The sequence below is a fragment of a genome, unplaced genomic scaffold (assembly GCF_019419815.1).
Source record: "Pyrus x bretschneideri cultivar Hongxiangsu unplaced genomic scaffold, Pyrus_bretschneideri_v1 Contig33, whole genome shotgun sequence".
In the NCBI taxonomy this organism is placed as follows: domain Eukaryota; kingdom Viridiplantae; phylum Streptophyta; class Magnoliopsida; order Rosales; family Rosaceae; genus Pyrus; species Pyrus x bretschneideri.
Window position 1 is genome coordinate 1,480,909 of NW_025999646.1, and position 15,122 is coordinate 1,496,030.

The window sequence follows — 15,122 nt, forward strand, 5'->3', positions numbered from 1 at the left end:
TTTTCTAGTAGTCGTGACACATTAGGAAACTCAGTGATTTACGGCTTGGCCATCAGCGAGAGCAGCATTATAAATACAGAGGCACTGTGCATCAAAAGAGCATCTCCAAAATCAACACACAACTGCTTGCGCAAACCTCTCAAACATCTTGAGATTTTTTTTTTTTTTTTTCACCAACACACCTTCAGTTTGGATAAACAGCACTGTGAAGGCAACCGGTGACATCTTCAATTTGGATAAACAACACTGTTACCGTAGAATCAGCCGTTCCCGGAGCACCTTCAGTTTGGATAACTAGCATTGCGTCAAGGTCGACTGGTTATCTATCCAAGTCTTGGTCGAGAAGGATTTTCGAATCCTTATTGGCAGAGGTCATCTCATTAGTCTTCTCGGTGAAGTGAGGTGTTACCAGGTTACTACATTTGGCACCCTGAGAGCTGAATTTGATATTGAACTTCGCAGAACTAGCAGCCTTGTCTTCAGGCTCTAGAACCCGAAGGTCGAGACGTGTTCCTTCCTCGACCGCAGTCGCAAGATCAAGAAGTCAGCAACGCGCTCAGCGCAGCATCAATAAATTTTACTTCTCGACCGATGAGTTGGCACGCCCCGCATACAATTGAAGGACGTAGTTAGCTCATTAGTTACTCGACTTGCGCGCCACTTAGGCTTTGTAATTTTTAGGGTCAACAATAATAAACAATGAAATTTCATCGTGATAATTAAGTAGACAAATGGTTTTGGATTGAATTAACTTTTTGTAAGGATAATCAATGAATTCGAGACTTACAAAATAATGGTTGGAATCATCGAATTTCGATGTTGAGCATATTCCACAATTAATCTTCATTTAAAAAAAATAATATGATTAAGGCATGAAATCAGTGCTGCTACCACGTGTAACACACAATAACACAAATATCCTGTCACCATGTTTAACTTCAGAAACCAACAAGTCTCTACAACTGCAGCTTGCAACTGTGAGTCTGCGTGAGGAGGCAGCTGCAGCAAGCCTTCCAACCGCAAGTCTACGAGAGTAATGCCATCTGTTGATGCCCCTTTATTTGCTTATTGAGCCTTCAAGTTCAAATTACATGTCTGTGAGAGGAATTCTATATATTGATGCCCCTTTATTTGCTTATTGAACCACACGTTTCGACAGTTCGGGAACTACCACCTCCAAAACAGTGGCATCAAACAATATTTCAACGTCATGTAATTAAGTTTGGTATCTACGATCGATTATGGCGACTTGAAGGTTATGATTAAGGATAATGATTTTCACACACATCTTTTTACTTTCTTCATACCCTTGTTCATTTTGGTTCATTGATATTTTTCAAATCATTTGATCCCATAGCCGGAAATTAAGGAATACGTGAGAGGTAAAAATGGATGTGTGGATAGCACCTCCCATTATTAACTCCCAATGAAAACAACTAATTTCTTTAAAGAAGAATAAAAATAAAAAAACAATAAACAAAAAAAGAAAATAGTTAACCAATTAACATAAAAGTTTAGGTGCATGTGCTTGCCTAAATTTCAGCCATTCGTAGGAGTTGATTTAACCTTCGATCGCACAAAATTTAGAAATATTCCATAAATTAAGGGCCAAATTATTTGATATATTGTGGGAGAAAAAAGAGTTAATTAAAAACAAAACAGTCCAAGTAGCAGCCATTTACCACATTGATGGAAAAATGTTGAGTCCTTATATGACGACATGGGTTCAAATCTTGTCAATGACTAATATAACATCTAATCTAACAAAATCTATCGTTTGACAAAAAAAAAAAAAAAAAACATAACAAAAACAAAGCAGTAGTCACAAATGACTTGACTCTGATACTATGAAGAGAGTTGAGGTTCCACTATAAAATCAATTAACTATACGGGAAATAGCCCAATCTCTTATAAGCACATGCAATGTCCATCATTTCTATGACGTGTGATTCACTCTCAAAAGTTTATGGTTGAGAAAGTCGGTGATCGGAAAAATCTCTGATGCAAGAGTAAGACACTGCGCGGGGCAAAAAAAGAATTGGGTTATTCGTTTAAGAATACTGTGAGAAAATTAAGTCAGATATTTATTAGATTGAATGAAGTGCTGCAATGCAATGATTTTAAGGTTATATTGCGAAGGCTAAGTTTCTATGAGATTGATTTGATTATTGCATTAGTTTGACTTGTTTGAGTTTCAATGAGATTTAAATCTTTTGCTGCAATGTTGTCCAGGAATTTGAAGAAACTTTCAGTAGAATACAATTACAAGTTAACATGAGTTCGAAACATAAAAAATGTCCTAATGTTGATTGTAGCTCACTATTAGTTTTATACAAGCTATGTCAGATTGTTAGGCATCCCAAAGTTTGGCAATTCGGGGTGAGCCATGATAAATCTTGTGTTGTTGTGAATTTGTGTGATATATAGTCAGATTTAAGTTGATTCAAGGTTAATCCAGTTTTTGCATCAACAAAGTTCAATTCCACATGCGTGTAGGCACAAACAATTTCTAATTAGGAGTTAGAATGAATAAGTTACAAGCGTTTTAAGTTGAAAGGCATTTGGTCTTTTGCCAATTGCATGTAAATGGAAATTTCCGAAAGAAGAAAACTGTAATTAAAAGTTCGTATTTTAGAAGTATATGTTTAAACCATTTAGTATTATGGTATAGTGGTATTCATCTTTATTTGAAAGTAAGAGGTTTTAGATTCGATTCTCGTCAAAGATGATTTTGAACCATATTATTGCTAACTCATTATAAGACTTCGTCTACTCCCTCACCCTCTTAATATAAATAATATCATTTGTTAAACAAAAGGTACCTGTTTAAAATATACTCATATTTCTTATGTAATATTTTGAATAAGGTTACTAGGCAAGTTCTAGATAAGTTGCATCGCCGACGCCGAGTCACATATGAGAACTCAACGGACTCCATTTGCATAGTCAGTTGTCATATATCAAATATTATGCTATCAATCATAATATCAGTATCCTTCTCACCCTTAAGTAAGGAAATCAAATTGCTTGAATCAGATTCTATTATCACCCTATTGCAGCCCTCTTCAGCATAAGCTGACAACGCCTCCCTCACTGCCTCTGCCTCCAATGCCAAGCTAGACACAACCACCACCCCTCTACGCCCTCCGCCCCCATTTGAAACCAACCTGCGAGGTTCCTTACCACCCATCCTACTCCACCCGTCGCTGCCTGCTAAGCCCCATCACAATTAACCTTCAATGGGCCAAACTCGGGCTTCATCCACCGGGATTCCACCTCCCTTCCGCGTCCTGGACCCACTCGGCTGCTCGACATCCCTTTCCGGTTGCTGCACCTCCATCCACTCTCTCCATTACTTATTCATCATGCCAGTTGCCTCAATAGGAGGACTAGTCTCCCCTTGTAACACTGCTGCATTTCGACACCTCCAGAGTCACCAACTACGAAAAACAAACATCGATACTCCTCATATTTATCTCTCTTATCGTCAAAAACTTTAAATCTGAAATTGCACCCAATATTCAACTTGAATTTGGGTTTGCTTTGTTTTGAATAATATTTGCAACCAATTCCACTATAATACCTACAATTGTTTTCAATATCAAATGTTTATTAGCCACCTATCCATTGTAGGTAGGGTCTGCCATGTTGGTACAGTATCAAACTCAATGACATCATGCAATAATTACCTTAATATTCTGTTTAGTTACAAATTTGCGCTACCAAACTCGAGAGGAGCAACGATAATAGTCTCTAAATCTAAGATCTTTTCCCTTCTTCCCCAACCTGTCACTCCACCTCCGCGGCCCCGCCATATATGCCGCCTCACAGCCATAATCTCAGAATACATACTACATAGCACAGATATTTGAAAAAAAGATGAGTTTGAACATTTGAATCAGAACCCAACCCGCGCGATCAAACCATCAACCCAAAACCTTCAACGCTGCTCTATTCTAGCATTAGGTACACATCACGCCTTCTTGGTCACTCTTCAAGGCAATCAATCCGGGCTCATCCACACCTTTATATTTTTCGTTGAAAGTTGAAACCCACTGGAATTAATCTAAAGCATTCATAATTCCAACTTGTAAAGTCAATTCATTTACTCTATCTTTCAATCCTAGCCGTTCGTTTTAGGTTTCATTTCATTCACGAGCTGTGAAAAATATTGAAGAAAGTTTTCGTACTGATGATGAAGATCTAAATGAAGTCACAGTTGTGAAACACACAAGGCACTAATTTGAGGAACGGTGTAATTTCCGTTTAATAAACCCTTGGCTATCCACCGGTATGCTGCTTCAGTTGAATGCAGACCATCCCAGCTAATAAACTGTGCAGGGTTCTCACAAAGTACATTTGCCTCTGGAGTGCCACATAGTGCTGATGAGTTGTAATTGTATGGCCCTCCTCCTCCACAGCATGCTTTGGTAGTTTCCCCAGTAAATCCTGCATTTCCACGAATCCAATAATAATTTGGGGTTTGACTAAAATCTGACAATGTCTAAATTCTTGACGGCAAGTTTGGTAACCATTTCGTTAACTAATACATTTTAGAACTGTCGAAAAATCCTCACATTTATTAACATGCATTGTAAACTATTTTGCAATATTAAGAGAGTTGAAGTACCAAATTGGTCTGGAGACTGATGCAGTTCTAGCATGGCATTGTAGTAATCTGCGTAAATGATATTGACATGAGGATGAAGGCTTTGAATCCGCCTTAATTCTATCTGGAGCAGCTTGTTGTGATACTCGGTAAACTTGTTCAACCAGTTTAGACAGCCAGTCGAAGGGTCGTATTCATCCTCATCTGAAGTTTGATATCTTGTTAGAAAAGCAGGAACGCATCCAAATGGAAAGACGCCCGGTACAAGAAGTGTTGAGGCCCCAAGCGCAATTAACTCCTGCAGAGCAATGCAGCCACTGAGGTTCATAGCCAAAACATTATAAAAAAAAACTGCCTTTTGAGCAAAGAAATTATGATTCCAACTCTTACATTGATTGCTGAAGCTATTGCTTCTATCACAAATGGGACATATTTTTCCACCTGTTCTGTACTTTTTCCTGAAAACAATGCATTGTAGTAATCGTTGCCTCCGATCTCTCCCATCAGAACTAGAGCCCGAAAGCAGTTTGTTGCAGTCTGTAAATTACAGATTACTAATCACTTGTACAAGATGAAAGGCTGTTATAGATGATGTACATAGGACTTATACACTGGGAAATTATATATATAGTAAAAGAGAAAAACGTGGTAGTGTTACTTCCACAGTGTTCTTCCTCTTTTGCCCTTCAGCTGCTCTTCAAGTCTAGCTTTTTTTTGTATATTCCACATTAAAAGGACGGCATTGACCCTGGTGTCCAATAGAAACCTCTCGGCTTCTGCCGAAAACACTAAGGGCTGGTTTGGTATTGCTGTGCTTTGAAAAAAAGCTGCTGTGAGAATAAGTGGCTGTGCTGTGAGAATAAGCGGCTGTGAAATAAAGCCAGCAAAGTGTTTGGTAAACTTTTTTGTAAAAGTGCTTTTGGAAACAAAAAGCAGTATCATAGTGTTTGGTAAACTTTTTTGTAAAACAGCTGTGACTGTGTGAAATGACCAAAAAGGGTATATTACTAGATGTGTTATTAATTTAATTTTCTTAACAAATAAAAGTGAATTACTAAATATATTTTATTTTTAGAAGAAAAATATTTATAAACTTTATCTTAAATATTAATTAGTATGACAAACCACGTGGCATGTTGTTCCCGGCACACCTAAAAATTTCTCCCTTCCGTGACACCTTTTTCTTCTTCTCCTTCTTCTTTTTCTTTTCTTTTCTTTTCTTTTGTTTTGGTTTGTCTGCATCTTTCTTTTTCCTTTCTTTTCGAAAACTCCTCCCTTTCTCTCTTCTTCTTCCCCGTGACAACACACACACACACACACAAATACCCACAGTCGCACAACTCAGGGAGAGTCACCATCATCGCCGTTGAACTGCTTCTCTCTCTCTCTTTCTCTCTCCCCTGCTCGCGGTGCCGGAGTACGCCGAGCATCTCCGGCGAATTTTAGCTTGTTTTCCGGTTGGGTAGGCATGGTTTCTCCCTTCTTAGTCTTGTTAGATGTTGGTTAAATGTAGTTACTGAGTTGGGTTCATGAATTTTCAAGGTTTTGGAGTGTTTTTGGCAAGGGTGGAGGTACACCCAATTTTCCGGCGAGTGCGTGTTTTCCGAGGGATTTTCCGGCCACCACAAGCCGTTTCACGGCGAACCCAAGGTATAAAACTACTCCTCTTGGCTAGTGCTTCATTTTGATACCTAGATCGGGGTCTAGGTTGTAGTTTTGACGTGCGAGAGAGTTCTGGAGAAAGGTCGGTATATTTCATTAAACCTGGACACTGTTCACCCGTGTGTGGGTGAAAATAAGCTGCTTTTGGAAGCTACAAATTGCAGCTTCTTGTCATCTCTTGGTTTTGGGCTTTTTTTCACCCTCAACTTTGAAAAAAAGCTGTTTTTTAAAGTTTACCAAACACCAAAAATTTTCATAGCTTTTTTTCATAGGAGCTTTTTTTTTAAGCACCTCAATCCCAAACAGGCCCTAAAAGCCTAGAACGACAGAATTTTCAGTTGCTTTGCAACGGGTTGGCGATTTTGATCCCCATACTCTGCCTCGATATCTTCCATATCTGCTTCGTGATCCCTTCGATCTGCTTCACGTTCTTCTCGCCCCCTCATCATGCACCCAATTTCTCTAGCCTTCAACAGGTAATTAAATCTGACTTCTTCTCAACTACCCAGAAGCTAAATATTTGATTTTTCGCTGTGGTTTGTTACTTTACCGAATTTGGTTGTTGATATTTTGTTTTTTTTAATGGTCCATTTGTGTTCTTTTGGGTTGTATTTTGCTAAAATTTCATAGAATTTGATTTGGCTGCGTAACTGATTGGCTTAAAATTGTTGTGAGATTGAATATTTCTTGAATTTGATCATTAGATTTCCTTTTTTTGGGAAATTGACGTGCTTTTCCCATTCATCGCCTAAACAAACCCATGCTTCCTCCATCTTCGTCTTCTCCTCTCGCAGTTTGCGCTCTTAGTTCTCAATTGAATTCACAGTAAACACCCAGAAACATAAAGGTACGAAAAATTCCTTTTTTTTTATTTTTTATTTTTAAATTTTAGTTTTTATTAATTTATTCGCAAAGGAAATCAGCTGATAGCAATATTGCCAATTAGTTATAGAAGTTGTATATTTTGTATGCAGAAATTCAAAGCACGCAGAGATCTCGAGTCAAAAACAGAGGTACCCATCCCTTTTTGTTCGATTTTTGCTTCGTTTTTATCTCTGTTTTCGTTTTTGGGTAGGATTTTGTGCTTTATAATTGGGTATAATGTGAAAATTTTGAAGCAGCTAAATCTTATTCAATCATGTTTGATTGATTGTTTATCTAGGGTTTCTTCTATTTTGCTTGGTAGGTTTAAATTGATTTGGGTTTATATTTGATTGCGAGTTAACTAATTTTTTATTAGTTGTAAATCATATTGGTTGCATATCATGAAACAATTTCATGTTTGGTTTAAGAGAATAGACTTGATTCAATGAGATTTGGACTCATCAGTTACAACCATCTGAGATAGGCAAGAGTGTTGGCATTCTTTAGAAAAAATTTAGGAGCTACAAAACTATGCTTTAAATTTGAGTTATGTGATTACTATTTTATCTATTCATCTTACTAAGATTTTGGTAAAATTTCAGGGAACTCTTGCACAGTGAAATGACTCCCACCACCAAAAAACGCAACTGCTGCAATTTCGATTGCAGTTCTTGAAGAAAGGTAAAGCTGCTATGTTTCTGTACAAAGTCTTCAATTTTTTATATGGGGTTTCATTTTTTGTGCTTTTTTTTTCTCTCTTGAGAATATTAATATTGTTGTTAGTTATTAAATTCGACTATTGCATAGGTTAAATTTTACTTCAAATTGTAGTAGTTGTCATACAAGTTTATATTTTTGTATAGAATTGCAGACAGTTTGAATTTTGGATGAGAGTTTAGAATATTTATAAGTTGGTTCTGTTGTCGGATCTCCATATAGCAAATTATCCTACTCTGTATTTCAAAAATCGTAGGTTGTCCACTCTAGCTATACAATTCTTCCATGTATGCTTTCACTGATTGATATAAAATCATACATGAATTTTCTCATTCAAATACTATAGCTAATAAACAGATGATATTAATTTGTTCAATACTGATATTTATCAAATTGTTTTAATTAGATTTGGGGTTATTGATGTGTAGAAATCAAATTGTTTTCTCACAGATGATATTAAATTATTAATCAAAGATGATATTCATTATAGTCAAATAAACTCAGTTTGGTTGAATAAATCAGTCATGGAGTTTATTTTCCAAAAACTGTATTAATTTTGTTTTGACTGCAAATTTAATAGCTTTCTTAACATACAGTTTTATCAAATTCGAGTTTTCTCATTTTCAGATTTTCCGCAGACCACATTTTTTCTCTTTGCAGCATTTTTTGTCTTTGAAAAATGTATATCATGTTTTTAACGTTTTGGTTTCTACATGTTACTTTGACTTTTATACTCTCAATACTGCATTTGTAATTTATGCAGTTATCGTTAGTCCAACCTTATATTTCCCATAAGCCTTTGCATGCATTCAGGTCCACCAAGTTCAATTATTATTTCCCAAAAGATAAGTTAAATTATTAATGTTGTTATTTTTGTGGCATTGAAATTGGCCAACCACACAAGCAAATGGGGACAAGAAACCATTAATGACTTTTTTGGTGCAAGACAAGTAACACTCTCAAGTAAAAACAAAAAAAAATGAGAAAAAATGAGGAGAAAAATTGGTAACTGACCTGAAGATGTGTTGCATAAAAGTGACAGCATTTCTTGGAACCAGTCCAGTTGAATTCTTAGAGAGTCGTTTGTAATTTCATTATATACAGCCATTTCTTCAAGAAAGGCAGTGTCCAGCGCAGCGGCTCCTACTACTGCAAAATTCACACCACCTTCAATGTTGTCGGCAGTTTGGTTATGGCTTTCGAGGTAAGGTTGTACTAGTGGAAGTCCCATAGATTCAGCTGCCAAAAAAAGAAATCAAGTAAAAATCAAGTTCAATCAGAAGCTGGTGATGAAAAATGGTTTAGGGTTTAGCGTCGCTAGCTACCAATGAAGTCTATGACTAAACGGCCGTCGGAGCAGCGTCCGGTGGGATGGTGAAAGTAGGTCTCTCCATAAGGAGGGAAGAAAAAGTTGAAAGATTTGTTAGGGGAGCTGTTGTACAAGTTGCCTGTATCGGAAACTGAATCGCCGAAGCTGATGATTGAGCTGTAGCAACCTAGAGCTTGAGGGATGAATGTGACAACTGACATCATGAGGAGGAGGAGGAGCGTCATCAAAATTGCTTCAAATTCCGAACCCATGCATCACGAGTTCATCTCTCTCTCTCTCTCTCTCTCTCTCTCTCTCGTAGCTTCTTAAGCTTGACTTTGATTGCTAGAATGAGTATATTAGAAGTAAAAATTGGTAATTGATAACTGAAAATTAAGGAAGTATACGAGAAGTAAAAATGAATGTGTAGCTAACGCACCTCATAATAAAACTCCGAAATTTTTTGCCAGTTGTGTGTTGACGTTGATTGCTAGAATGACTATAACCACAGGTTTACAGGTGACACTGACATATCACAATTGTGAAACACGAAGAACTAATTGTTGAAGGGAAGTGTTAATGATATTTTAAAATTTCATTTTACAATTTTTAAATGTGTGTTTTTCTTTCTTAATATAGAAAATTTGGAGTGTAAAATGCGATTTTTGGAATACTAATAACAATTCTCTTATTGAAATATAAATGTTAAAGTTGTTGTTTTAATTTCTTTTTAATATATATAATATTGTTTGTTAAAAAAAATTGTTGTTTTAATATTATAAAATATCAAGACAAATACTTGGTGTGTAAGAGGCCAAGAGGCCTGTGAAAGAAGAGTGGTGGAAAATATCTTCAACCAAGGGCTTTCTTTTTATATATATTAGCAGATGAGCACACATTCTGTGTGTGTGAACAATCGTTCATCTTCTTCTACGTTCTCCTAAAGCGTAATTGTTTCAGTTCATTCAAACCATCCAAAAAATATTATGATTTCATTTACGTGTATGAAAAAATGATGGTGAGACAATTTTTCTTAATAAGTGCATATTTTTTTATCTTATGTAAATGTTTCGATGTAAAATTACTATTTTGCCCTTTTTATGTAAATATTATGTATTAAAAGTGAGGACAAAATAGGAAAAAAAAGGAAAAAGTTCAAAAGATACAAAAATACTATTTTGCCCTCCTCATGTCAACATTGTGAATTCAAAAGTGAGGGTAAAATTGAAAAAAAAGGAGCAAAAAGTTGACAAACCCTCCTCCCACTTCTCTTAATAGAACAAAATAGATGAGAGAGAGAGCGCAGAACTGTAAAGAGTGCAACAAGAACTTGTCTGTGGAGTTGAAAACAAGCCTGACTCTAAACATAAAGCCGGTTTAGTTACAAAAAAACACCAACAATCATAAAATGAAGGGAAAGTTTGTATTTTTTCTTCTTCTCTTCCTTGTCAAAGTTTCAACACCACTGCGAGGAATGACGTATTTTCCTTTTAGTAACGCATTGGCTAGCCAACGGTATGGTGCTTCAGTAAAGTGGATACCATCTCAATTGATAAAGTCTGCAGGGTTTTCACAACGCTTGCCTGTGGAGTACCGCATTGTCCCGATCCATGAGCTGTAATTGTATGCCCCTCCTCCTCCACAGCACACTTTCGGAGTTCCCCCGATAAATCCTGCAATCAAAACGAATCCAAATTTTCTTATCGTAAACAGGTTCGCCCGCTTCAGCATTTGGGAAGCTATATATAGGCATTGTTAACGCTTCAAATATATGCCTAATCTTCTGGGTAGAAATAGAATTACACTAAAAATCCACAAGCTATTCAAAGGGTTGCTATGTGTGAGTAAGGACTAAAAGATATGCACATGAAGTTTCAGTTTGTGAGTTTTTAATTACCAATTCGATTAGAATCTTGAATCTTCATCTTTTAACGAAAAATATGCAAAATACTTGGATAGAAATATTGAGGAGTTGAAGTACCAAATGTTCTGGAGAATGATATAAGTGCATCGTAGCATTGTAATAATCTGCATAAATGATGTTAGCATGAGGATGAAGGTTTCGGTTCCAACTTAGTTATATCTGAAGCTGCTCATTGTGACACTCCACAAACTTGTTTAGCCAAACGTGTTATCGACAAATAAATTGAACGTTGACAATGTAGCAATTGTAATTGTCTAAATAATTGACCATTGTATAAGCTAGAGGGGTGTCGTAAACGGCCATGGATCAAGCTTAGTTTACTTTGTTCGTACGAATATTTTAATGTTGAAAGAGATTTCATGAAACCTCACATCCATTTTCCGTTCATTAAACCAATAATAATCATATGATAAAAATGATGTAAATAATCGTATAAGCATGGTGAAGTGCGCACATGCACTGAACGAATAAAGCCTGTAGGTGTGCGGTAAAATGGCTATGGATATTCGTGTTTTTATGTTAGAAGAGCGATCAAGTTCAAAACCATTGTCTCCCGTTCCATTAATAAAAAATAAATAATTATACCCGATAAAGGCGAAGCTACGGCTAATCGTGTATAGGCTTGAGAAGACTATATCCATGGATCAAATCCTTCTTTAATTTTTAGAAGAGATCTCAAATTCAAATATCTTGTTTATTTATCAAACCAGCAATAATTATACGATAAATGGAAGTAACTAATCATATATAAGCTAAATGGTCTTGGTAAATTGCCATGGATCAAGCCCTTGGCAATGTAGCGATAAGTAGCTTCTGTTAAGTGAATTCCATCCCAGTTTACACAGGAAGAAGGATCTTTACAGGCTGTTGATCCGATGTGTCCGCACCTTGCTGAATTATTGAAATTGTATGGTTCTCCTCCTCCGCAGCATGCCCTTAGAGGCCCGCTTTTGAATCCTGTAAAAAATCAATTAAAAAAAAATTACGATATTTAATACAATATATAAAAAAACTAAATATTGTAATTTTGATTCAAGTCAATAATAATTTCAATGAATGATTTTTTGAACAAAAAAAAAAAAAAAAAAGTAATATATAGAACTTACCATAATGTTGAGGGGCGTGATAAAAGGGCATGATTGCAATAAAACTATAGATGAAGTCACAGTTGTGAAACACATAAGGTACTAATTTGCGGAACGGTGTAATTCCCGTTTAATAAACCCTTGGCTATCCACCGGTATGCTGCTTCAGTTGAATGCACACCATCCCAGCTGATAAACTGTGCAGGGTTTTCACAAAGTACATTTGCCTCTGGACTGCCACATAGTGCCGATGAGTTGTAATTGTACGGCCCCCCACCTCCACAGCATGCTTTGGTAGTTTCCCCAGTAAATCCTTCATTTCCATGAATCCAATAATAATTTAGGGTTTGACTAAAATCTTACTATGTTTGAATTCTTGACGACCAGTTTGGTAAACATTTAGTTAACTAATACATTTTAAAACTCTCAAAAAATCCTCACATTTACTAAAACGCATTGTAAAAATTTTGCAATATTAAGGGAGTTGAAGTACCAAATTGGTCTGGAGACTGGTACAGTTGCAGCATGGCATTGTAGTAATCTGCGTAAATGATATTGACATAAGGATGAAGGATTCGAATCCGACTAAGTTCTCTCTGGAGCAGCTCATTGTGATACTCGGAAAACTTGTTCAGCCAGTTTAGACAGCCAGTTAAAGGGTCGTATTCACTCTCATCTGAAGTTTCATATGTTGTTAGATAAGCAGGAATGCAGCCAATTGGAAAGTTTCCGGGTACAACAAGTGTTGAGGCGCCAAAAGCAATCAACTCCTGGAGAGCAATACAGCCATAGAAATTCATAGCCAACAAGATTATAAAAAAGACTGCATTTAGAGCAAAGAAATTATGATTCCAACTCTTACATTGATTGTTGAAGCTATTGCTTCTATCACCAATGGAACATATTTCTCAACCTTTTCTATACTTTTTCCTCCAAGCAATGCGTTGTTGTAATCGTTGCCTCCGATCTCTCCCATAAGAACTAAAGAGCTCGAAAGCAGTTTGTTGCAGTCTGTAAATTAGAGATCACTAATCACTTGTTCCAAATGAAGAACTATTATAGATGATATGCTTATAACTTATACATTGGAAAATATGCAATAATAAAGCACAGTTGACCTAATTTAAATTAAAAAAAAAACAGAACTCTGGTAAATAGAGAACAAGTCTAATACAAACCACGAATTAAGGCCTCTTTTGTAGTCTATTTAGGACTCATTTGAGAAGTGTTTTTAAAGAACTCAAAACGCTTTTAAAGCAAATATTTTTTGAATTAATTCTTAGCAAAAATGCAAGTTAATCCTGAAAAATAACTTCAAGCGCTTTTTGCAAGAATCACTTCAAGTGTTTTTGGAACTCAGAAACTTTTTTTTTTTCTAAAAATTTCTTCAATCATTTAAAAACACTTCTCAAACTAACTCTTAGTAATACTCCTTATTTATTCTATTCAAACATTAAAAGCCGACCAAGTTCAATTTTTAAAGTTATGCACCGAAAAAAATGTTCAAATATTAAAGTTGTTATTTATGTGGCATTGACCGCCAACCACACAAGCAAATGGGGACAAGAAACAATGTCTTTTTGGTTCAAGACAAGTAACACTCTCAAGTAAAAAAATAAAAAAAGAAAAGAAAAAATGAGAAGACAAATTGGTAACTGACCTGAAGATGTGTTGCATAAAAATGACAGCATTTCTTGGAACCAGTCCAGTTGAATTCTTAGAGAGTTGTTTGTAATGTCATTATAAACTCCCATTTCTTCAAGAAAAGCAGTGTCCAGCGCAGTGGATCCTACCACTGCAAAATTCACACCACCTTCAATGTTGTGGACAGTTTGGTTATGGCTTTCGAGGTAAGGTTGCACTAGTGGTAGTCCCATATATTCAGCTGCCAAAAAAAAAAATGAAAGTAAAAATCAAGTTCAATGAGATGCTGGTGATGAAAAGTGGTTGAGGGTTTAATGTCGCTAGCTACCAATGAAGTCTATGATTAAACGACCGTCGGAGCAGCGTCCGACCGGGCGGTGAAAGTAGGTCTCTCCATATGGGGGGAAGAAAAAGTCCAAAGATTTGTTAGGAGAGCTGTTGTACAAGTTGCCCGTATCGGCAATTGAATCGCCGAAGCTGATGATTGAGCTGTAGCAACCTAGAGCTTGAGGGATGAATGTGACAACTGACATCATGAGGAGGAGGAGGAGCGTCATCAAAATTCTCTCTCTCTCTCTCTCTCTCTCTCCCTCTCTCTCTCAAGTAGCTTCTTAAGCTTGACTTCCATCTATCAAAACAGTATTACATATAGACACTGAGGCAGAAATATAGCACGTGACATTATTTAAACCAACAGTCAAACAGTAAGTTAGGTACTGTTAGGTACGGTCATGACCTGAATCTACCCACAAGCATGGTTTCTACATAAGAAATTGGAACCCCACCGAATTTATTGTGTGGAGAAAATTTTCATTGTGATGGGAATACGGATGGTATACTACATGTTTTTTACATAAGTGGTGAAAATTTTTATTTTTTAAGTTATTAATTTTTTAACACATTTTATTATTTGTATAATAACATGTGGTATCCCACCTGTGTACCGGTCACATTGAAAAATCTCTTCATTTTGTGAGGATCATAGGGATTCTTACATCTTAGCCATTCATCATGTATCATGTGGTCGGAAATTATTTGACTTTTTTATTTAAAATTAAATACAAATAGTACCTGATGAAAATTGGTCGTACGATGTAGGATGAACGACTAGAATGTGGGGATAAGATACCCATAAAGTGGATCCGGAGAGGATCATCTTCCTCTGGTCTCCTACACTTTAATTTAACCAATTATTTCTTAAATTTTCATTATTGGCAAATTTTTTCCAAATTTTAATTTTAGTCAATTATTCCTCTGAACTTTTATCATTAACCATATTTCCTTCTAAACTTTAATTTTAATCGATTA

General features: G+C 36.1%; 2 protein-coding genes and 1 long non-coding RNA gene across 5 annotated transcripts; 1 reads left to right on the forward strand and 2 right to left on the reverse strand.

Annotated features, from left to right (window-relative positions):
* Nucleotides 1–4,169: 4,169 nt before the first annotated feature.
* Nucleotides 4,170–9,465, reverse strand: LOC108867019 (GDSL esterase/lipase At1g28580). Its single transcript, XM_018646708.2, is given in 6 exon segments — nt 4,170–4,449; nt 4,631–4,907; nt 5,000–5,123; nt 5,125–5,146; nt 8,867–9,091; nt 9,178–9,465. Coding segments are annotated over 6 exon segments (1,140 nt in total). The 5' UTR covers nt 9,434–9,465; the 3' UTR covers nt 4,170–4,213.
* Nucleotides 5,829–8,190, forward strand: LOC103944120. Of its 3 annotated transcripts, none has more exons than XR_007260814.1 (3): nt 5,829–6,071; nt 6,152–6,259; nt 6,976–8,190. It is a non-coding gene; the product is annotated as an uncharacterized LOC103944120 (long non-coding RNA). The 3 variants fall into 3 exon arrangements; XR_007260816.1 differs by having other exon boundaries at nt 7,066–8,190; XR_007260815.1 differs by lacking the exons at nt 5,829–6,071; nt 6,152–6,259 and adding an exon at nt 6,581–6,747.
* A 2,260-nt stretch (nt 9,466–11,725) lies between the features above and the next one.
* Nucleotides 11,726–14,435, reverse strand: LOC103944252 (GDSL esterase/lipase At1g28580-like). Its single transcript, XM_048591227.1, has 6 exons — nt 14,143–14,435; nt 13,831–14,055; nt 13,033–13,181; nt 12,664–12,940; nt 12,192–12,483; nt 11,726–12,042 (listed from the first exon to the last, which is right to left on the reverse strand). The coding sequence occupies exons 1-5, from the start codon at nt 14,369–14,371 to the stop codon at nt 12,248–12,250; spliced, it is 1,116 nt and encodes a 371-aa protein (XP_048447184.1). The 5' UTR covers nt 14,372–14,435; the 3' UTR covers nt 11,726–12,042; nt 12,192–12,247.
* Between the last annotated feature and the right edge of the window lie 687 nt (nt 14,436–15,122).